The sequence below is a fragment of the Nanorana parkeri genome, unplaced genomic scaffold (genome assembly GCF_000935625.1).
Source record: "Nanorana parkeri isolate BGI_ZX_2015 unplaced genomic scaffold, ASM93562v1 scaffold1545, whole genome shotgun sequence".
NCBI classification, from domain to species: domain Eukaryota; kingdom Metazoa; phylum Chordata; class Amphibia; order Anura; family Dicroglossidae; genus Nanorana; species Nanorana parkeri.
The window spans coordinates 189625-213417 of NW_017307813.1; the positions used below are offsets into that span (position 1 = coordinate 189625).

General features: G+C 43.1%; 1 protein-coding gene across 1 annotated transcript in view; it reads right to left on the reverse strand.

Moving 5' to 3' along the window:
- The window catches only part of DIAPH1 (diaphanous related formin 1), a 261743-nt gene that overhangs the window by 142054 nt on the left and 95896 nt on the right, over positions 1–23793 (reverse strand). Inside the window, exons 12-16 of the mRNA XM_018570519.1 lie at positions 22641–22757; positions 15914–16029; positions 11132–11196; positions 7256–7435; positions 1281–1883 (exon numbers count right to left, since the gene is read on the reverse strand). Of these exons, the coding sequence (XP_018426021.1) occupies positions 1281–1883; positions 7256–7435; positions 11132–11196; positions 15914–16029; positions 22641–22757 (1081 nt within the window). The remainder of the gene's footprint in view (positions 1–1280; positions 1884–7255; positions 7436–11131; positions 11197–15913; positions 16030–22640; positions 22758–23793) is intronic.

Genomic DNA, 23793 nt, shown 5'->3' on the forward strand with positions numbered 1-23793 from the left:
TTGTGTGTGCCAACAAAGTCATTTCTATACGGAGACAATGCTAGTTTTCAGCATGTTGACTTCAGGATAACGATCCCTTGGAAATCCACATTAATTTTCTGCATCCCCAAAAATATAATAATAATAAAAAATAAAAAAATTAAAAAAAAGAAAAACACAGAGGAAATGCAATTTAAATGACAAAAGAAACTGGTTCTTTTTTATAGTGAGGTAATTAGCTAGCGCTTGCATATTTTAAATGAAATGCGATTATTAAATTGTGCGTTACCATGGTACTGGCTTCAAAATGTTTCCTATAAGGCAGAGGGCAGAAACATGAAATAAATAATTAAAAAATGAAATTAAGTGAAATTAAACGCAAGAGAGTCCATTAATCAGAAGCTTCAGGCAGAGAAAGGGGGGTAAAAAATAAAGATGGGAGCTTCTCTGATGTTTAACAATCCCAGATCTTAAGAACTAAACTACAAAGTCAAGAACATATTCTAAAATATCGCTGATACACTGCTCTTCACTGCCACTAACAGCAGTTCTTAAGATACTACTATGTATGCCATACACATAACAAAACATGTCTGGGGATAGAAACAGATGTGTATAGAGAACCCCGACTACAAATATTACATGCATTCGCTCATTAGATTTAGGAGACTTGTTCCACTGGTGGAATATATAGAGGAAATCTATGGCTTCTCTGGTCACATGGAGTGTCCAAATGTGTTGCTTACTTTGCAGTACTCAGGTGCTGCATTCAATTAAAAAAGCAACCAGAATATCACAGTCCAGTCACTGGTCGGGGCAAGGACAAGATCTATAAGTATTCCTTATCTTCAGCAAAGAAAAATCAAGTCTTCTCCCCTGTTGGACAAAGCTGTGTTGTGTGGTAGACCTCTGCAAATCTCAGGACTGGATTGGCAGAGAGACAAATCATGTGGCAAGTAAAACAGCTCTTATACGTTTTTTTATCTGTGTATATAACTATTTTCCTGGAGTTCAGCTTTAGCAGACACTGAAATCATTCAGAGGGCTTAATATTGGATGTAGGAGAGAAAAAGATATATGCGTGCAATGCTCAGAAAGTCAGAAGAATGTGTGTGTTTGTTTTTTTCTGGGCAGAAACCTCCAGCAACAGGTATGTACTGAGAGCTTATGCTGCCAGCTACCTGCTCCTTCTGTCAGCTTTACAATTTTTTTGTAACCCGCAGATTTTCTTTAAAATCAATATGGTACAGTTACAAACCATCAAATAAAACTAAGTGTATTTACTTCACAAAAAGTAGTACCTTTGCCCAGTTAGGTCGCTTCAGCTGCACTTCTGGTTTATATTCCTTTTTGGGTACTAGTCCATGTGGTAAAGCAGGCACTGCAGACATCCCCCAGCCTCTAAAACCTGGAGGAGGAGGAGGACCACCTAGCATGCCTGGTGGGGGTGGTGGAACCCCAGGACCACCAGGGAAAGGAGGAGGTGGCGGTCCCAGTCCAGGAGCTCCAGGCAGTGGAGGCGGTGGAGGGGCTCCTGGAAATGGTGGTGGAGGTGGAGCTCCACCAGCACCGGGCATTGGTGGGGGTGGAGGAATGACACCTGGCAAAGGTGGTGGAGGAGGAACAACCCCACCTGGCAAAGGTGGAGGGGGAGGCGGCATACCAGTTTGGCCAGGAAAAGGAGGAGCAGCTGGACCCATACAGGGAGGTAGTGGAGGAGGAGGGGGTGGAGGAGGTGCTCCCCCTGGAACTAAATTCCCTGGAAGAGGAGGCGGGGGAGGAGGAGGTGGTGGAGCTGGTCCTGATGCTGTGCCTGGAGTAGGAACTGGTATTAAAACAGATGATGTTGACATATTGGCCATTTCCTTTTTAGCATCTTCAAGTTCCTTTGCGACTTTTTCGATCTGTAGAGACAAACAAGAACAACATTAATGCAACTACAAAAACAAAAATGATTAAGTTAAGAAGTCGCTTTGTAAATAGCCAAAACATTTTTATTATTGTTATCATCTCTATGTTTAAGGTTGTTAAAGAGGACATGTCACCTAAACAAATGATAAGCTCCCGGTTTTCATAAGGTAATGGTTCCAAAGTTTCATTCTCATGTGCTGCAGGTTGCACTTTTCTGGACCTTACAAGAAAAATGACAGTCCCATACACAGTGCAATATGCGTAGCTATAATCCAGGGGTAGCCAAACTCCGGCCCTCCAGCTGTGGTGAAACGACAAATCCCATGATGCATCTCTCTCCGGGAGTCATGTCTGCGGCTGTGAGAATCTTGCAATTTCTCATGGGATTTGTAGTTCCACCACAGCTGGAGGGCCGGAGTTTGGCTACCCCTGCTATAATCAGTTGACACTGAAAGATACACACCATGAAACCCACCATTCTGTATTCACACAGAGCTGCCATATTAACTCATTTTGTTAGCCAATGGAATAAAGATATAATTCAACCTTTATTCCATGGAAATGCAGGACCATCATTTCTTTCAGAAACAGAATGAGAATCAGAACAAAATGAGCTAAAGCACAGAAAAAGGAGGAAATGGTTTAATGAGATAAAACATTTTTAAAGGAGAACTATGGGGTTAAGTCTTTTCCCCATAGTTCTCCATAGGGTAACGGGAGGACATAAACTAGCGTCCTCCTGTCACCCTAGGCTCAGTATACCGCGAGCTGTAGCTCGCAGTATACTGAGACGCCGCAGTATAACGCGAGCGGATGCTCGCGGTATACTGAGGCGCCGCAGCTGAAGCGGATCCTGACAATTGTGCCGGGATCCGCCCAGCTGCGTGACTGACAGCTGGCTCTGCCTATCTAGAGGCAGAGCCAGCTGTACCCGCCCCCTCCCCTGTCCGTTCCGCCAGTCAGCGCTGGCGGATCGGAGCGGGGAGGGGGGAATCCAGCCCCTCCCTTGTCACGGCAGAGAGCTGTGACAGGATCGAGAGGTGAGCGAACGCAGGTATGTGTTCGCTCACCTCCCGATCTACTGAGCCGACCTGCGACTGTCTCATTGTCACAGGTCGGTTAGAACTATGAGGTGAGTGAAAAGCACTCACCTCATAGTTCTCCTTTAAGTGTATCAGTGACCGGAAAAAAAGAATGTGGAATCACAAAAATGGAAAAACTGGGTACAACCACACAGACAGCAAGGGGGTGATAAAACCAGGCAGTTGAACTGCCAAGCATCCGCTGCAACATCAGCACCGCGGCCGAACAGTGCTGTACACATTGTCGCGGAAGAGACGCTTTTTGTTGCTGAAAAATATATATAGAATGTTATGTTTGACAGGCGGTGCTGCTTATCAACCGCAACCATTGCAATGAATAAGATCATGCTGCAACCGCATAGTTACATGACTGCAGCATGGTATTGCAATAGAAGAAAAAAAAACTGCTTTCAGAAGGTGCAGTATCCACTCCTGAACACTGGGCAGCCACTGATCCCCACCAACGAAAAAGCGATCCAACGGAGATTGGTTTTCAGAGGGGCTGCCGTCCGTGTATGTAGGGGGGAGACCTGGATGTAGCAAACCATTCAAATAATTAGTATCATTTACTTCTAAGAAGTAAACAAAAGTAACAAAAACAAGTGGGAAGGATAGTATTTGGTTCCAGCGATGTTTAGTTTTTTAGGCCTTGTTCACAAATGCAGAGCAGATCTGGTCAGGTTTCTGCACACGCACGCTAGTCTTTTAGATGCTTTTTTTTTTTTTTTGTTTAACATGGGCTTTCAGTGCGTTCCAGGCATTTGCATGCATTTTTTATGCATTTTTGATGCGTTTGCAGATCCAGAGCAGGTAAAATAGGGCCTGCTGCAGTTTTTTTACCTGCTCTGGACCTGCATGTTGCGATGTGAACTGGAGCTAAAAATACCATAGGAAAACATTGGACGCAGTTTTGATCCGGTCTGCACCTGCTCTGCACCTGCTGAGCGCTTGGTGTGAACTAGCGCCTAAGGGTTTCTAAAGACAGAGGTAGCAAATTAAACATAGATCTATCCGCTAAAAAAAGAAAAAAAAAATGGCTAGACTTAAGGGGCCACTTGGTCTTTATCTCCATTCCTCCTCAATGTTTCTATGAGGCAACTGATGTTTCAAATATCATATTGCTTGCCATCATGACCACTTTTCTACAACTGAGTGGTACATATTGAAGCAAACTAAAGCCAAACAATGTCCTCCTGGGACCCAAAGTCAGCCCACTATTTGCTGATAGCGCAGAGCCGTGCTGAATCCCAACAATATAGTTGGAATCTACCCCGCTGCCTGATTGACAGTTGACTCTGCCTCTCTAGAGCCAAAGCCAGCTGTGTCCGCCCCCTCCCCCTGTCTGTCCCTCCAATAAGCGCTGCAGGAAAAGAGAGAGTGGGGAATCCCTGCGGGGAGAGGCGACTGCCAGTCACCGCTGTCTCCCGGGAGAAGACCATGAGCTGAGTGTTCAGCAGTTCATGATCGCTCGGCTCTCAATCTATAGACCCAGCCCTAAGTACTGGAAGAGTACATTTTACTTTCCCCATACTTCTCCTTTAAAACATTCAAGCACATCAGCCAAGGCAGAGCTGAGAAACGCAGTTTCCAGTCAAGCGCCCTCTTTTCTTTAAAAGACTCCAAATTGTGTTACTAATACAAATCTGGGCCCATTAACGTTTCATACTTTATAGCCGGCTTAAATAATTATTACAACATTTCAATGCAGGCAGTGTAATGGTAAATATATTCTGAAGTGCTCAGATATCTTTTTCTTACAGATGTAAAAATATTTGGGGGTGATTTGTACTTTCAAAAGGTGCTTTCAAAGTCTTCATCCAAAGTCATTTCTTTTTGCAATTATATTTCTTCTAACTATTGTATTATTCATTTTACGGCTTAAGTATCAGACCGAGGTGAAAGCTTTTCAGATTTCCATTTTCACATTCTTTTTTTCTCAGTCACTGGCAGAACAAAGAGAAATAAAAGCTTCATGGATAAAGCAGGAAAATCCACCCGGCCTTTCAAAGTGCGGCTCAGCCTCTGCATGCGCCTTTGTTAAGCCTCAGTCCGCCACCAGGAAACGAAGCAGCAGTCAGCATTGAACAGGTTAACGTGACATTTTTACAATATTATAGCTTTGGAAGGACATTGTGTTGTACTCGGTTACTTTTATGTCTGATAAGAACCACCTCATACCTCTAACAATGTTTTGTATTAGGGTATGCACTGAAGATCACTTCCCAAGTTTCTCTTAAGAGGGAATTTATGCTGTTTTTTCCATTTAAAAATTGATATTTATTGCTTTTTTAAAAATGGTAGTATTGTGAACAGTGTATATGTGCCACCTGGGTTTCTCACCGACACATGGTGACGGGCTTCAGAGTTTCTGTCTGCTATGGATGAAAACAAACGCCGTTTTCTCAGAGCTTAAAAGGAGAACTATGAGGTGAGTGATTTCCACTCATCCTCATAGTTCGAGCCGACCTGTGACAAAGAAGCTGTCACAGGTCGGCTCTATTGATCGGGAAGTGAGCAGAAACATGCACCGATCTGCTCACTTCCCGATCGTCTCCCGTCAGAGAGCGGTGACTGTCAGTCAACGCTCCCCACAGGGATCCCCCCTCTCTGATCCTCCAGCACTGAGTGGAGGAGCGAACGGGGGAGGGGGCGGGCATAGCTGGCTCTGCCTCTAGATAGGTAGAGGCACGCAGCTGGGTGGATCCAGACAGTATTGTCGGGATCCATCCTGGCTGTGGCGCTCTCAGTATATCGCGGTTGCCCGCGATTTAATGAGCTTTGGGTCACGGGAGGGGGTTAGTATATGTCCTCCCGTGACCCTAAAGATAACTATGGGGAAAAACACTTAGCCCATAGTTCTCTTAAGTTCTGGTTTGGGTTCCAGTGCCTAGGGGCTTTGTAGAGTTTTGGGTAGGGTGAACTGTTCAGCCCTAAGCACATATGTAACCTATTAGCCAGACCTCACCAATTAGTCTCACCTGTCCAAAGGCCTTTATATAAGCGAGGTGGGCTACCCCCACACTGCAAGGGTTAAGTGCATGTTTTGAGCTAGGGTCTAAAATAAAAAAAGATACTCACCCAATCCTTGGTCCCACCTGGCTGCTAGACTAATTCCTGCAGCCTCTTCTCCCCTGGGCACCGGTGGTCTAAGGATCTGTGGTGTCATCAATCCATTGACTTGCATTGGATGCGAGGACGTGGAGGGGCATTCCACAGCCGGATTGGACGGGGAGAGAGGTTTCCACCGCAGGACAGAGGATCAGGTGAGTGTGTCTTTTTTATCTTATACACCAGACCAAAATGAGCACTTAGCCTTATAGTGCGGAGCTAGCCCCACTTCAAGGGTTCTTTTTTTTTCATGCCCGGAGTTCTTCTTTAAAGGATGTTTAGTAAAAATAAAGATTTTTTTTTATAGGATTAACATTTAGGCCAGATATCAAATTTTCACTTTGAAAGCCATTTTACTCAGTTCACCTTATAATCACCCCTGACATCACCTATGCACCTGATTCACATAATCAGGAGAAGATGGAGGCTGCAATCAGACATATAGGTTTTCCTAGGATTTAATTATATGCAGCCTGTTCATTCCAAGTTTTTTCCATGTAATACACTTGAGAAAAACACAGTGTATGATTTAGGGCCTGTTCACATGAGATCAGGTCCTGATCAGCAGACGTGGAGCTGCTGATGCAGTGCGTTTTTGGCCGCGTTTTGATGCGTTGCTGGAGTGGGGCTGTTAGTATGTTAGCTGCAGCGCAGTGCGTTTTTGACGCGTTTGCGTATCCGGACCGTTTCCGGACCTGACAAAATGTGACATGCAGTATTTTTTCTGTCGTAAGCCTTACGGACTGCGCACGTGAGAACTGGAGCCCATAAAACACATAGGGATACATTGGGATGCATTTTGAGTGCAGCAGCGTACGGAGCCGGTCAGCACACAAAACGGACGTTGTGTGAACAGGCCCTTAGAAAAATGTCAGTTAAATGATTTCCTGTTTCTCCCAGAGCTTTCATGTATAGCCTAGTAAACCCCCTAACTAGAGCCTGTGTTGAGGGGAAAATTCGAGTTGCTTTCAGGTGCATTCCGCTTGCATTTGACACCGGTTTGAGATGCTCCTAAGATCATTCAGAATTCACTGACAGATGCATTTGCCATGCAGTTGACTTCCTAAGTTGCATTAATGGCTTTTGCATTTCCTTTGACTTACATAGAGAGAGAACAGTTCTGAAGTGAACAATTGCCCGTCAAAATAGACCCTTATATAGGGGGGGCCACTTACCTTTTCGGAAAGTTGTACGAGCTCGGACTCGAGCTTTTGCTTTTCAGTGACGACATGTTGTTTTTCAGAATCCAGGGTTTGCTTCTCTCCCTGGAGTTCTGTTAACTTTAGTTCATATTCACTTTCCTTTGCTTTCATTTCCACTTGGAGCTCATGTCTTGCAGTAAGTTCTAAATCCAGCTATACATAAGGAGAGAAGAGGAATGAGTCACATGATCCCCTTACCCAGAAGTAACTGTTTTCTTTTTTCAGACTAAGCACATTTCCTGCAAGTACAGAAAAACACCTGATCTTGCCAGACATATTATGTCCTTTTAACTTCCTGTACACTGAAATGAAATATTAAGCAATCGTATCAACCTTCTCACCAATGCTATGTTCGTTTTTCATCCGCAAACGGAGGGTCGGAAAACTGACAACCTGAACACTCATGTGTAAGAGGCCTTCAGTTTCTAATTTTCGGGTCAGGAGAGGATCTGTTGATGGATCACAGCAGTACGGACCAGAGACGTGCGGTCAGGGGAGGCACAGCCTCACCTAGTATTATGAAGAAAAAGGGTGTCAGCTTCAAGTCTGAAGCTGACAGCTTTTTCCCCATTCAGGAGCGGCTTGTAACAGGTTACAGAGCAGTGAAATCCTCCTCGCTGTGGAGCCTGCCATGGACGGAGAGCTGCCCGTTCATTACAGGGGGCACTGCATATGGCCTTTGACAGCTAAGTTAGGTTAGGCAGCAGTGGGCTTCACTACTGCTTGTGTAACATAACATAGTGAGGCAAGAGCTGTCACCGCCTCTACTCTTGTGTTAGAGGCTTGAGCTCTGTGAATGGTTTGGACCAATGGCAAAGCGCCATTGGTCCAAGCTGCCCAATCAAGCTGTCCAATCAAAAAAATAAAAAAAAACACTGAGGCCATGGATCTCGATGCCTCAGCAGTTACGACCAAGTGAGGGACAGGAAGGCTCCTCCCTGTCTCCTCACTCCTTCACACTAGCCGGGGCTTCATTGGGATGGGGGTGAGGCTTTGTCGGGATATGGGTGGGGCTTCAGTGTGCTGGGGCATGGCTGGGCATCGTGTGGGTGGGACTAGGGAATGCCTCGCCAAGAAGCGAAGGTACCGCACGTCACTGGTACGGACCGGATATCACCACTGTGACAACCGTATCCCTACAGTTTTTTCCTCCATCTTGCGATGGAGGAAAAAACTCAAAGTGCCAGACCCAATGTGTGTCTATAGGGAATCGGATGTGTCCATTTACATCAGATTATCCCCGGTCCGGCCCGTCAAAAAGAATCAATGATCGGTCTGTCTTACCGCACCTAGCCGGAGCTAACTGGGTGTAAACGGATGCTCATCCCTTTACACACTGCTGCCCATAGACTTGTATAGAGCGTCCCATTGGTTTCGGCAAAAAACTGACAAACGGACCCGATGGGACCCCATGTGAAAAGGGTCTTAGTAGGACTCCATTTGAGATAATGATCCAGGAGGTTGTGCACTTTGGTCTCACTGTACCAAAACTTTCCACAAATCTAAAAAGTGAATACAGTTATGACCATACAACTGTAGCATACATACATTTAAGTGATTTTAAAGCCCAAATTTCAGTTAAAATTGGCTAAATACATTCCGGGGGCATCAAATAAAAGGTGTTCAAAGTTTTTAGCTCGTTTTCTCTAGAATGTAGCCAGAGCTTGAGTAGAAAACCTCTCCACTCCAGCATGCTGTAGTGAAGGATCCTGTGTGGAAGCCATGGTCTCTCTGTTAGTTAGCCCTATAGCTCTGCAAGCAGCAAAGCTTGTGCTCCCTGCTGATTAGAGATGCAGCTCTGACTCAGTAGGTGTGTCGAACCTCAGCAAAGAGACCACTCCTTCCCCACAGAGTGTAAGGGTCCTTACTACTGCATGATTCCAGGGGACAGCCTTTTTAAATCAAGCTGTGGCTGCTTGCTCAAGAAAATGAACTGCAAGACATTAAAGATTTTTCACTTTGCTTCACCTCAAATGTATTTGGCCAATTTAGACAAAGTTTAACTGGACTATAAGCTGTGTCTGTTTAGACAAATATCTTGTTAGATTTACATGACTGGACCACTACTGGCTCGCTATAATGTTAGGTGAAGGAAGTTGTAGTTTGGATTCTGTAACAATGTCTGGTACGGAACAGCAGAGATTAAAACTGGGAAGATTTAAAACTATAGGAGATTAAAACTTTACAATTCTCAGACATCAAATTCCTTGTTTTTAAGAAAGGCTTCCTATAACATATAGCTAATCCTGGTTTATCTTCCTGTGGTCCCACCATGTATGAAGGAACACAGGAAAGTCTGAGACGTCACAAGCTGTGCTCCTAATGTCACTGCGTCAAATATGAGTGACCTTATAACTTTACTATGTGGTTTTCCAAACTGGCCATAATGCAGGGATGCACATTTGGTAAACAAAAAACAATTTACAGCATACACTAAGCTGTTTGCAAACAGAAAGGAATAATTTGTTCTGAAGTCGCAGGACACGAGAAACACCAGAGAGCTTTTCTGACATAAAGCTGGCTCCTCTAATTACATCCCAGTCACAACTTCAATTATCCCCTATCAGCCCAGGGCCTGGAGGTCATTCTATCAGCCCCATCGTGCTTGGGAATGAAATTTCCAGGGTGAGGCCACCCGACAGCTCGGCCAGAGCACTATCTCTTCTCACGCTGACAGCTAAATTATTTTTTTAAATTGAAAAAGTAAACATGTGGGCTCCGCTCGGCTGATAAGGGTCAAAAATGCTGAGCTGCCAGACTAATAAACACCGGGCGCTTGTGATCCTCGCCAAGTGTACTGAGCAAAAATAAATAAATAACAGTATTTCTGGGGAAAAATAAATAAATAAAGCAGAGGTGACAAGGTGAAAAGTGTCCTGCAAGGGACTCTGCAAGTTCTGCCTGACAGGGAATACCAGCAAAATATGCAATACATAGAAAGTATAGAAGAGGGTCCCCATGTATGGCAACTGACATTAAAGAATACATGTAAACATTTAGCATTGTTGAGGTTGAGTGTGTAAAAACACTAAGGCCTGGTTCACACCTGGGCATTTTGTAGCGCGTTTGAACGCTCTGCAAAACGCTCAAACACCGAAATCCCATTATTTCCTATGGGTATGGTTCACACCTGGGCATATTACAGGCCGTATGAACGTGCTACAAAACGCCCAAAGAAGTACAGGAGCTTCTTTGGGGCGTTTTTGTCGCACGTATCCATTGGGATACAGCCAAGTAGCCCTCGGAAACGCGCGTTTGTCACTCGGTTTTTCTACAGCGAATCACGGTAAAAACGCACGTCACAAAACGTGCGACAAACGCGCATATTCCATACGTCTAGGTGTGAACCCAGCCTAAGAGGTCAGCTTTCACCTATCCCAGCAGCTCCAGCAAGTCAATTCTTCTGGTCAGCATTAAGGATGGGCTCGGGCGTGTTCGCAGCTCCACGTGCCGAGCCCGCCAGGAAGCTGACCAGAAGAATTTCCCGGTCCGCAGCTGCAGAGATCGGGAAATGTCTCAGTGCCTGTGATTGGTGCTGCGCGCTGTCAGCTTCCTGGCGGGCTCGGCACATAGAGCTGCGAACACGCTCAAGCCCATCCTTAGTCAGCATCTGCCATTCTGCCAGATTTTACATTCACCTGCCCCCATCACCCTCCACACATTATTTTGAGTGTGGACAGGACGGTGGGTAGCTGATGTGGTATTAGCTTTTCACCAGAAGCACACTTTATGGGACAGTCTGCAAAATATTTATTTCTTTTAATTGACTCAATCTAGTACAGAGGAGCAACTTTGTGCTGTAATCCCTAACCACCAATAATCTTGGCTACATGATCCTGTACAATTTACCTTTTTCATGAAATCGCGTGCTTTTATCTCGCTCGTTTCAACCTTCTTCTTATCAATCAAATGATCTGAAATAAAACATACGTACAGTAAAGGACATGCTGGACAAACATGCACATTGTGTGCTTCACGTTTTACACTGTTAGAAGATCCATCAGGCCAAGCTACTTATTTTGTAATTATAAGTTTAAAGGAACTTGCAACTATTTAGTATAAATGTGCCAGCACAAATAAAAGGATGTTTGTACTCACCTTAAAATCCTTTTTATGGAGTCCACTGAGGGACATGGGAAGTCTTAACCCCCAAAAAAATTAAATTGTAGGCCAGCACAGGATAACCCTTCAACTACCAGCGTACCTAGGTTTTGTAGCCAAGTATTACCAAGAGCATGATCATAAACACAGTGGGTGTCCCTCAATTGACTGCAAGAAAATTATTTTACTTAATTACAAAAATCCTATTTTCTTTCTCATCCATTGAGGGACACTAGAAGTCTTAAAGACTTAAGAACTCCAGACAAAAAAAAAAAAAAAAGCAAAAAACATATCCTCGCAGTCTCTACTGGCCCATCACTTTGACGGGCTGCCTCACTAGTCAAAATCTCTTTCTCACCCAGTTTATACAACTTCACCTCATACCTGGCACGTTTAGTGGATACATACTGCTTTATATTAGGTCTGCCTGCAAACTATACAAGGGACTCATCGATACAGAACAAGCTCTTTCAGCCACTTCCCGTCTACAACCATATGCTTCAGTGACAGCCGCATGTCAGCCGGCTTCCTAATAGTGACAATGGTGGAACATGACTGCACAGTGAACATTGGCATGGTTGCATCAGAAGAGTGGAAGACAAAGAGTGGAAGACAAGGACAAAACACTGACACACCATTAAAGGATGTGCATGAACTAGAACCTTAAGGGAATTAGTTGACCGGTATTATTTTCAAAGCAGTAGGTTTAAAGTCCTACAACATCTTCTCAAGAAAAGTTGTTTTTTTAAATTCTATAACATTTCTCTTAAAAAATGCAGTTATAGCAGTACTCATCTTCTCTCCAGTGCTACCCCCCACAGAAACTCTGTTCAGTCCAGTAGCTGCTGCCTTGCTTCCGGACTGAATGATGCCCAGCCTCAGTGAACCTAGAAATCAGAGTGTCATGGCTACAATTCCTGTATTTCTCTGAAATCCAAAAGGAGTAGCCTTCAGACACACACATCACTGTAGTTTGACATGTGTAATTATCAGTGTACCCTACCCACAGGATGATGCTAAATCAAGAGCAATGCAAGGTTGAAGGTCATGTGAGCACAGCTTCATGGTAACATACCTTTGATTCTTAGTCAGTCTATATCAACATTGGCTTATATTCTATAGACCTACTTTTTAAAAAGTAGAAGCATAACTGCTGTACTCATTTACTCTCTACAGTGCACCTGACCCATTCATCCTGTCAGTTAGCATCCTCCTGTCTCTAAAAACCCAACGATATTACTCAGTTCAAGACTCACTACTTGAATAAATAGACTGATGCCCGCATTCTGCATTGCAATAGCATAAGCAAGGCTTGATTATCACCATTCATCTCAAGATTCATTCACCTTTACTCTTCTCTATCAAACTCGTCTTTATGTAACACAGAAGATCCTCATGTAACCCTCACTGCTTATTTTCTACATTTTTACTCTTTTCATTCCATGACTGCAAGGCAACCAGAGTCAGCCCAAAAGGGAACAAGAAATGTGATTCTAAATAAAAGGTCTTTTCAGCAGTTGACAGTGATTATGCTGGGTTAGCTTCTGAATGCTATTCTGAGTTCTTGCTAGACCTTTCCATGAAAACGTAACCAAGCTGTGTCTTATAGGGAATATATAGTGGTTTGTACATGTGTTATTGCTTTGTTATGATCAGGAGTCAAGCAGATAGGACATTTTGCATATGGTTTGCCATACATTATAAAGCCATTTGTGATTCCAGTAGTGCTTAGTAGAGTTCAACCTAAACTGGATTTTTAATACAAAAAAACCTTATTTGATTAGTCCATATTTCCTGGTAATCTACAGGGGGATGGGATTCCCAAAACTGCTTAAAATACTTTGCAACCAGGAGTCTACCTGGGGAAATACAGTGTTGCTAATTCAATACTAAAGAATTTTATGGTAATCTATAGTAATTATAGATCACTATTAGAAATAACCGGAGACATACAGGAGGGGAAACCTCTCTTAATCACTACAATAGTAGTGATTAATCACTACAATAGTAGTGATTAATCACTACAATAGTGATGAAAAACAAACAAGACATTTTAACCAATTCAGAATCATAGGATGTACCTGTACGTCCTGGTCTTAAAGTGGTTGATTACTGCATACATAGTACTTTATATTAGGCCTGCCTGCAAAGTGGACAAGGGGCTCATCGATAGACATTTTTGTGCGGTGTATATGTTTCTGAAAAGGAACAGATGAGCGGATCACAGAGCGGCACAGAGAAATGTCACTTAATTGCATCAATCTCATTATGATCGGATACCGTGTCCTGGTCATGACTGAAGACTATATGGACATGTGGTGGATTGGCTGTGTAGACCAATATAATTGCAGTTTTTTTTTTCTTTCTAAATGACATGTTTAAGCCAAGAAATATTTCAAATTCTGATACAATGATAGGCTTCCTCTGAAACTGTCTGGCATAAATGGAATCTGAAATACTGGCAATGAACTGTCCAGCATGAAGGTTGCATTGTTCTAAAATTAAATTAAAAATAAATCCTATATACTATTTATGATGCTGATGGAAGGACTACCCTCCCTTTTCATCTGGTCCCAAGATCCCTGACCCCAATTTTCCATTATAAGGATTGCTTCTTGGCTTGCAAGGTCCTGCCGGAGCCAATGTTTCATGCACACAGCTTCAACATGTAGTTTCATGCTTTAACATGTACAGGTAGCCCAAAAGGACATTAATCAGAGGTCACCCCCTCTGCTCCTCCTCCAAGGGAAGCGATTGATTGCAGCTCCTGAAGCTCCTGTTACTGAAGAGGAGCTTAGGCTGTTGTCCGTTTGGACTACCTGTGTGTGTCGGCACAGTGTGTTCTCACAACAGGCAACAGGGCACGCATAATTAGTGGCGGTTAACCCACTGGGAAATGTAGTCCCAAGTAAAGGGATTTATATTTTGAGTGTGCCGTCCACGTGGAAATAGGGAAAAGTCAAACAGGATGACACTGCAATATGTTTCTGCAGTTTTTTAAAAAGGAATAGGTTATTGTTCTGGCCAAAAATGTATCAACTGTTGTGTTGTTGATACAAAAAGAAAAGACTTTAGTAATACTTTAAATATAATAGTCATTTGGTGAAACAAAATTATTGTAGGGGGGCAAAATTTTCAGCTTCCACCTTAATAACTGGTTGGGCTGTAAATGGAGTCTACTAAATTAGGGCATAGCCACAAAGGATTTAAAAATGCCACTGGAACTGTGTTGCCCTAATTTTTTATGCCTGATTTTCACCCCACTGTTATAACTTGCATCATGCTTTTCTCTAGGAAGCATCATAATGTTGTTGCTGGCCATGGTGCATTTCACTTGGGAAAAAGGGAGAGGGGAATTGTCTGCTAATCACAGCCAGTGTTTACTAAGGGCCGGTTCACACCACAAACCGTGCGTTCCAGAGCGGTCAGCCTCTGGAATGCACTGTATTAGGGCTGCAACTAACGATTATTTTTATAATCTATTAGTTTGCTGATTATTTTTTCGATTAATCTTAAAGAAAAAAACATTAAATACCATTTTTTATTTAGAATGAAATACACAAATGGAGTGTTACAAAGTTTACTTCAGAATAAAACGGAATGCACATTTTTTGCAATCACAAGGCACTGGAACGCACACTGCATTGCAGTATTGGGCGTCCCAGCGCGGGCGGTCACACTGCGGGCGGGAGGCACCACAACGCACATCTTGCAGCAGAATGTATCAGGCCGAAAGCAAAAAAAATATACAATTCTTATTATCGATTATAATCAATTTTATCACTTAGTTGTATCAGCCCTACACTGTATCGCAACCTGGCCAGCTCCCTGTATACAGGGGCGGGAGGGGGCGACGTGGTGCACTGAAGTCAATGGCACCGCAGCCACGCCACCCCCTGCAGTGCGATCGCCCTCACCCTAACACGTGGCACATCAGTGCTTCCGCTCTGGTACAGTGCGATCTGCAAAAATAGTGCTTGCAACATTTTTGCAGATCACACTGGACCAGAACACAGTCAATGATGTGCCACGCATTTGGATGTGGGTGCATTGAAGTCAATGACATCGCAGCCATGCCCGCCTCCCGCCCCTAAATGCAGGGAGGCGGCTGGGTTGCGATACAGTGCGTTCCAGAGGTTAACCAGTCTGGAACACACCGTTTGTGTTGTGAACCGGCCCTAAAAAAGGTTCATAAATCAGACACAGCTGCTGTGAGAGGAAGGGGATCAGCGTTTACTAAAGAGGATTGCTGATCAAGTTTAATTAAGTAAAGCCTGTACAGTGTAAACAAACACGTTTTTAAATGTCCTGTCCTATCAGAATAGCAGGTTCCCTGTGTGCTTCCATCTGTATCAAATCCTTTGCCTGTAAATAAGTCTTATACGCTGACCTTTTTTAGGGTGTTTCTGTGTGCGCGAGACCTTAAGCTGCTGGCCTTTAAGTTATTGATGTTTCTGTAGTTTAAGCTTTATTTATTTTACAGTTTAAAAAAAAAAAAACATGGCATCAAAACACTTTCTTTACACTTACCAATCAAACTTTCAATTTCTATACTTATGCGTCGACATTTAAAGTCTGGATCAGCTCCATTTTTGTGCAGGATTATCTGAGACACAACTTCATCGATCAGCTTATAGTACTGTGGCCTAAAAAGAAAAAGGGAAAATCAGCAAATATTGCAGCACGCTTTATAATATTGCCTACTGTCTGAGATAAGAAAAGAGAACATCCTGTAGTGCTGGCACACATCAACTTTTAGAAAGTAAGCGCTCACCAGAAGGGCCCTCCTAACCATTATTTCTTGACAATGTACTCACCAATTAATCCTTTGCTTGCAGTCCACTGAGGGAAACAGGAAATCTTAAACCATTGGGTTTAACTGCTGCCTACAGGAGGACCCTCAGTGTATAACCCATCCTACAACCAGGATGACTCAGTTTTGTAGCTAAAGAACTCCAGGCAGAAGAAAATGTAACCTTTGCAGTGGGTCTACCCCGGCACAGCAGGGATTAAGTGCTCGTTTTGGTCTGGGGTCTAAAATAACAAAGATATTCTGATCCAACCCAGTCCCTGCAGTCTGGCTCACCCATCGCTTCAGCGGTGGAAAATCCCTCGGTGTCCTCACATCCAACACACTGTATTGGACATGATGACTCACGGGTTCTTAGACAGCCAAAGTGAAGGGGGAGAGAGGCTACAGGGACTGGCCTAGAAGCCAAGTGTGATTGAGGTCCGGGTCTGTGAGGTAGTGACTTCTGTAGAAATGACGTCCAAAACGTTTTGAAGTGTTTTTAGGTTGTCTCTTCAATAAAGCTACATATCTACAAAGATGTTGGAATTATTCAAATTATATCATTCTGGAGCTGAACAAGTTTTCTGTGCATCTGATCGGAGGCTCATCAGAACCGGATTGCTTTCCTCCAGTTACAAAAACCTAAATCATAAAACATAAAAGTACGACTCCAGCCAAAACATTTTATTGGAATAGAGGGGGAAACAGTTTGATTTCCACTTAGGTTTTTATTGCAGTATACAAATCCATACAGCAGCAGACCCGCTAAGCCTCAATAGCGGAGTGCATAGCTCACGGTGATACAGTAGTAACTGGTATAAAGAGAAATACAGCACTGGAGTAGCGGCTTTCTCTTTATAACAAGTCTCTATTGCAGTCTGTGACCCTGCTAATTCAACTTCTTTATTTGTCCTGGTGACCACTGTCAAAGTTTTATATTAGTCACCAGAACAGCAATAGAGGGGAAAACTAATGGTCACCAGTTCTGGTGACAACTACAAGAAGAGTGGCATCATTCACAAAAGCACAAGTCCACAACACTAGGCAGCTACCAATACTTGCCCTAGAGAGACTGTTTTTGTGGATGATCCTCTCCATCTGCTAACATTCATAACAATACAAGCCGTCACATATTACTCCACTCTCTATCCCCTAGCTGGAGTAGCTGGAGGGGGTGCTGGGTCTGAGCTCAGTATTTCTTGCTACTTCAAAGAAGCTGGCAGAGGAGATCATAAAGGCAGAGGGCTGCATGCCAGAGCTGAATATGTTTGGTCTGTCAGTTTTCAGGAGGTGGGGGTTGTGCAGGCTCTGTGTGTACTGCCTGTCATGTCCAATCTCCTGTGCACTGCCAGTCAGAACTGCTGTCTCCTTCCTCCAGCGGGGAAGGGGGGGAGCAGTGATTTGTCAATGCTGCTCAGTAACCCCAACACAGATTTGAATGGGACCAACAGGATGTGCACTGGCTCCCCTGGGAAGATCAACAAGCTCCTTTAGTGGCTGGTAAAACCTTTTCATTAAATGCAATTGTGCTCGATGGAAAAACAATGCTGCTCAACAACCCCTACCCAGATATAAATGGGACCAGGTCAATATGCACTGGGTCCCCTTGGGATTTTAACAAGCTCCTTAGTGGTTAGCGAAACCTCTTTTTTAAGTGCAATTGTGCTAGTCTTAAAAATAGTTGTGTTGTCCATAGCACACAACTATTACTCCTAGAGAATACTTAAACATAATATAAATTTTGGGATGGCCTTGCAGTTAATATTATAAAACAATCCAGGGATTTATTGGGGAATTATCATTATAATGAATAAATCACTTAACATGAATCAATATGGAGCAAGCTAGCATTATCAAATCTGATTATAATTTTAATGTTCAATAAAAAAATTTACCAATTTGTTACTTTACCAGCAACGCACGTAACAACCTAGGCAAATATTACCAGATGCATTGTGGTGGAATAACATGATCAGGAGAGTGAAAAGGGTCTATTGCTTTCAGCAGTGAGATATAAGCATCAGCAGGAAAGAAAATCCTGCTTATGTAATGGTCAAATAGAGCTGCCCTCATTTATATTTTAAAATATATATATCCGACTATATAAAAATGTTTTAAAATATTTGGACACTTTTATAAAACGGTTTACTTTTAGTTGATTTTTTCTTTTTATTATAGAAACATAAAAAAGGCCATAGATCATCTTTAAATGGCTGTATACATCAAAACATCTATGCTTTAGACCTAAACGATGGACAAAGAAGGCAGGAAAAAGTGACAGAGAAGTCTGGTTTCAAAAGAGGGTCATTTGGAAGGTATACTTTAAGTAAATCCACATGCTCCCTCGCACAGTCAGATATTTCACTCTAACACATAGCAATTTTAATTTAATAGAAAGTTTTAAAAAAGTACAGAGCGTTATAAACCTCCTGCAAAACAGACTGTTGTGACTGTCTTTCAACGTTCTGACCAGAGGCGTCTCAGCATGGTATAAGGTTTTTCTCATGAAAGATCACTGACCAAGCCTCTTTGAAGTTATGTGCTTTCAAAGTTTAACTGGCGAAGAAAGTTTGCTTTAGAAGGGGATGTTTGCAAGTTATAAATAAAAAAGGGCATTTTTTTAAAATTTAAGATGCCAATATTTTCCTGATATTAACACTCTCACTGAAATAATGCTAATAGGATCAGCCATTCTTTCATGCCAAGAGCTCAACTGTGGTTTCGGTTTATTCCTGATTAAATAATTTATAGCAACAATTTCAGTCTGCAGTGAATATAAATGACCTTGAGTGACTGAGCCTTTTTTTTTTTTTGGAACAAAACTGGCGATTAATTTAAAGCCCAACTAAACTTTCAGTTGGAATTCACTAAACAGATTCTAAGAACATCAAAACAAAAAAGGAGTCTTGCAGTTCCTTTTCTTTAGAAAAAAGTCACATTCTGAAGAGCAAGACTTTTGCTATCTGTGTGGAAACAGCGGTCTCTGTAGAGGTCCAACACACTCCTCATGTTGAGTGACATCAGAAGGGCTGTGCTGCAAGTTTTCAACTTGCAACAGAGCCCCTGCTAATGTTCCCCCACAGACAGTCCAGCTTCTGCACTGACAGGGGACATTATGACAGGGGACATTGATGGGCATTGTACACCACCAGCCATGGTTTTTGAGGTCCCTTGCTCTTCTGGGGGACCTGTAGACCATGGCAATATGGATGGAACTCCTTTACGGCACAGCAGCCCCCACTGGACCTCAGGGTGAGGATCCACTCCAGTTCTCGATAAGATAGGGGGACTGGGTGGATCTTAAAAAAAGAAAAAACACATTTAAAAAGAGTGTGTATGTGTGTGTGAGAATGCCTGAGTGTGTGAGATTGTGTCTGTGGTTGTGTGTGTCTGTCACACTAGTACAGAGCGTTAATTGCACGGTCCAGTGCAATTGCCGCATTGTACGACGCAAAATCACACCTACTGGAAATTCTGGTGTGGGAGTTGTGTTGCATTCCCATTCATTTGAATGGCACCCCAAAAGCACATCCTGCCAAACAGTTTGATAATCCGCACCAGAAAGTACTGTACCGCAATGCCATGCGTTCCGATGTGGTGCAACTTGGGTCATGACTTAGTGGCCAAGGACAAATGTGGGTCCTGAGGTTACACAAGCTGAGAACTACTGATTTAAAGCATTTCATTCCAAGATAGTACACCTGCACAGAAGAAACCTAGTAAGCACTCTTGCTTCACAGTGTTGGGGTCATGGGTTCAATCCTACATCAGGGACACTAGCTGCATGGAGTGTGCATCTTCTTGTGTTTGAATAAATTTCCTTTAGTTATTCTGTTTCCTCTTACAATTCCAAAACAAACTGGTCATTTGATCAGCTAAACTTGCTGCATGCGCACATGTGACTGTATCAGAGACATTTGGTTTCTGTAAGGGACAGGGACTCACGCTTAATGTTTGCTCTAATGCATTGTGGAATGTGTGAGTGTTATATACATAGGTAAAATACTGCAAGTGAAAAGAACTACATTTCTCACAATACAAAATAAATGCCCCATATACGTGCTGTATAATATAGCCAGATTATCAGCAAGAGGTATTATACAGGCACGCAGACCTCTCACACACTCCTGTATGCACCAAGACAGCCAGTGTCACGTTTTGTAAAAAATCTGCAAGCATACGTTTCCTGCATTACTGCTTAAAAAAACAAACACATGGAATCCCTTTGGGAACAATTCCTAGGATGACAAAGGGATGAAAGTACAGAAAATTGTTTATCTATATCCAGTTGAAATCTAATCTGATTTTGATTACGGTATGCCTTTGCAAGCTAGTGCTCAGCCAGAGAATAGACCATAGTTAATACAATTAACACTGGACCATTAGCAATCAAACAGCCCCTACTGTGGATAGCAGTCGTATCTAACCTTAAGTGTTATCTGAAAAGTAATGGCCCTTTGATGGTCATGCTATTCTGTAAATAACCAGCTTAGGGTGCTGTTGCACATGAATAAATAAAATAAACACTTTTGAAATAAAAAGTCAATGTATTCATTATGGAGTACGAATGCCATCTGCTGGTAACTCAGGAGAAACATATATTTTGTACCCACAAGAGACATCACCTTTCCTACCAATTTGATAGTCAAAGTAAGGGAAATGAAATCCATTCGCTCTTGTAAGTCATCCATATTGTTCCCTTACGCCTATACAATATCCTAAAATGTCAATTGTCTAGCGGAGCTAACTACATTCAGATTATACAGTGTCACAGGAGAGCATACAGGGGTAACCATATGGGAGCCCATTGGGAGGTCCATTGTGAGGATCTCCCAAGATACCAAAATAAAGGTATTCCTGAGCCCCCAAGACAGACACAACCTGGTCTTCTGTGCCAGGGACTTGACTGACTTGTCCCAGGATGACAGAATGCTGGGGTCTGGAGTGGAAGTTGGCGAATGAGACGGTCTTGAAGGAGGCTAATATCAGCCAGAATTCGTATGCAGAAGCAAAGAGTCAGGCAACTCTTGGTCTGAAGAGCCTGGGAGTGAAGAGTTAGAACTCGCTCCTGGGAAAGAAAATTTCTAGCTGGAGCTCTGTCTAGGATAATATCCAGATATTCCAAGTAATGAGTCTGTTTCAGCGCTCACTTCTTAAGGTTCAGTACCCCGTCGTACCTCTGCAAGGCCTGGACACAGTCCTGGCTATGTTGCCCACCAGAGCCTGTGTCGACTGTTCCCTAAACAGGAGGTCTTCTGGATATCCCACAATGGGGATTCCCTGGGAGTGTAGGAAGCATAGCGCAGGAGTTAACACCTTGGTGAATACCTGAGGTGCAAGAGATGAGAAGGAGATAAGCGTCAGGGCCACACACTAAAAGTGATGAGCTCGAAAAATGGGAACATGTAGGCATTTGTCTTTGATTTCCACAGATGCCGTAATGTTTTCCTGATGAAGGGAGACTATGACAGACCTGGTAGAAACGATATGACATTTCTGGACCCGAATGAAGATTTTTAGGGTCTTGAGGTCAACGATGGGGCAAACGCCCCCTTTGTGTTTGGGAAATTTGAATAGATTTGAGTGTTCCAGAAGGCCCGCATGGGGCTGCCTAGGGTTGCATGGAGAACTGCTAATCAGTGTGGTGTCACAGGTAGGTTGGAAAAAATGAACTGAAATGGAGAAGGGAGCAAAATTCTAGCTTGTAACCCGTGGAAACGACCTCTTGCACCCAAGCATTTGATACGCTGGTTGGCTAAATGTCCCTGAAGGCTAACAGATGTCCCCCCACTATGGAAAGTGTGGGCACCCGCTCGTGCTGAACATAATTTATCTGAGGGTTGGGAATGCTTAGGTTGGTTATAGGAGGTATAGAGGTTGGTTTACTAAAGTCAAATAGTCTGTTCACTTTGCAAGGTAATGCTCCCTTATCTTAGTGAATAAGGTAAAGCTATGAAGACTTCTACCATCCAGTCATATGCAAGCAAAAATAATGCTTTTTCTTGGGGGTTTTTTCCTTGCCTCTGATTGGGTATTCTTTGCAAAATGATTTTTTACCACATTCACTAAGCTAAGGGAAAATGTCCTTGCAAAGTGAACAGCCTGTTTGTTGGGTTGATTTACTGAAGACAGTGTTGATAAATCATACTACTTTCTGCTCGAGAAGGCGTCCAGCATAATAGAAATTCAGGTAGGAGAACCCAGCAGTTCCCAGTATGACAGAGCCTGAGAGCTATTGGAATTGAAACGCGACATCTATAAAAGTAAAGTAAAAGATGATTTTCATTCTCTCTCCTATGTGCTCGCGTGTCACTCTCAGTATTCGACTGATACTCCAAGTCAGATAGAAATCACACGTGTGTCAGTTTTATTCAAGTTCCACTTTGGATAAATAAAGCTGGCAGACAAATTTCCACCTCCAGCGCTGTAAGGACATTTTCCATTGTCAGTGTGATTGCTTCCTACCTTGCATCATAGTCATTTCGGATGAGTAAGAGATGCTGCAGGATAGAGAGGAACAGCTGTTCTGCCGGGGAGTCTTTCACTGTGTTCTGAAGAATCTGGAAGACTTCTTGCATATCAGTAAAATCAATGTTAAGGGAAAAAAGCAGGCCCAGAAGTCGATTCTATTAGTTACAGAATTTATAGAAAAACCTTTCCAGAAATAAAACAGAGGATGTCATTTCTAAATTCTCATTCTGAAAATGCTAGTTTCCTGGCTGCGATACTCACATTTTTGCTTCAATACTTTGTGTCACTAGCCCCTAAAAAGTATGCAGATGAGGACATTGGAATTTCCAAAGATTTAAAGTCAGAGTCAGGAAGGCTAGCATTTTTAAGGTGGTTATACACTTTACAACCCTCGCAAGACTTTTGTCTTGCGAGGGGCAGATCGTACTTTTTTTTAAGTACTTTACAACCATCTTGGACAGGCAGATCGTACTTGCGATCATCGCAAGCCCGCCCCCCTGAGGGACAGGCTTCCGATGACTGCAATGAGGGGCGGGCTTCCGATGACTGCAAACGGGCAGTGTGCGCGTGCACACCGGCCCGTTCGACAGTTGTCAAACAAGCAGGCCACTAACCCGCCGAGAATCGTACGATTCCCGGCAGGTTTTCCAGCCTGCTTGTTCGAAGGAAGACGTGCGATCGTACAGTAGAAACGGTCGCACGCCTTCCGTACACTTTGCGATTATCTTACGATTGCGGGATTTCCCGCGATTCTCCTAAGATAATCGTACAGTGTATGGGCACCTTAAGAATGGGTCAGCAAAGGCAGCCCTCATATTATTCTCCAAAAACATTTATTTTAAGTAATACTAAAACTAAAAAACTGTCCTCTAACATGGGTTTCAAACCTGGAAGAGCACTAGTTTCCTAACAGCTTTCAGCTGGTAGCCCCCGCTCAGTCTATTAAGACACGAGGTTGTTGGCAGTTTTCCCTAAAAATGGCTGAATTGGGCACCACTTCATTGTTACACTTCACTTACCATTTCATTTTGTGCTGTGAACTGTACAACAGCTGGACTGCTTGTTTGGGATAGACCCATTAAAACATACCAGGTATCCCTGCTGCGAAACATGAGAACCGTTCAGTCAACTGTGGACATCCCTCTAA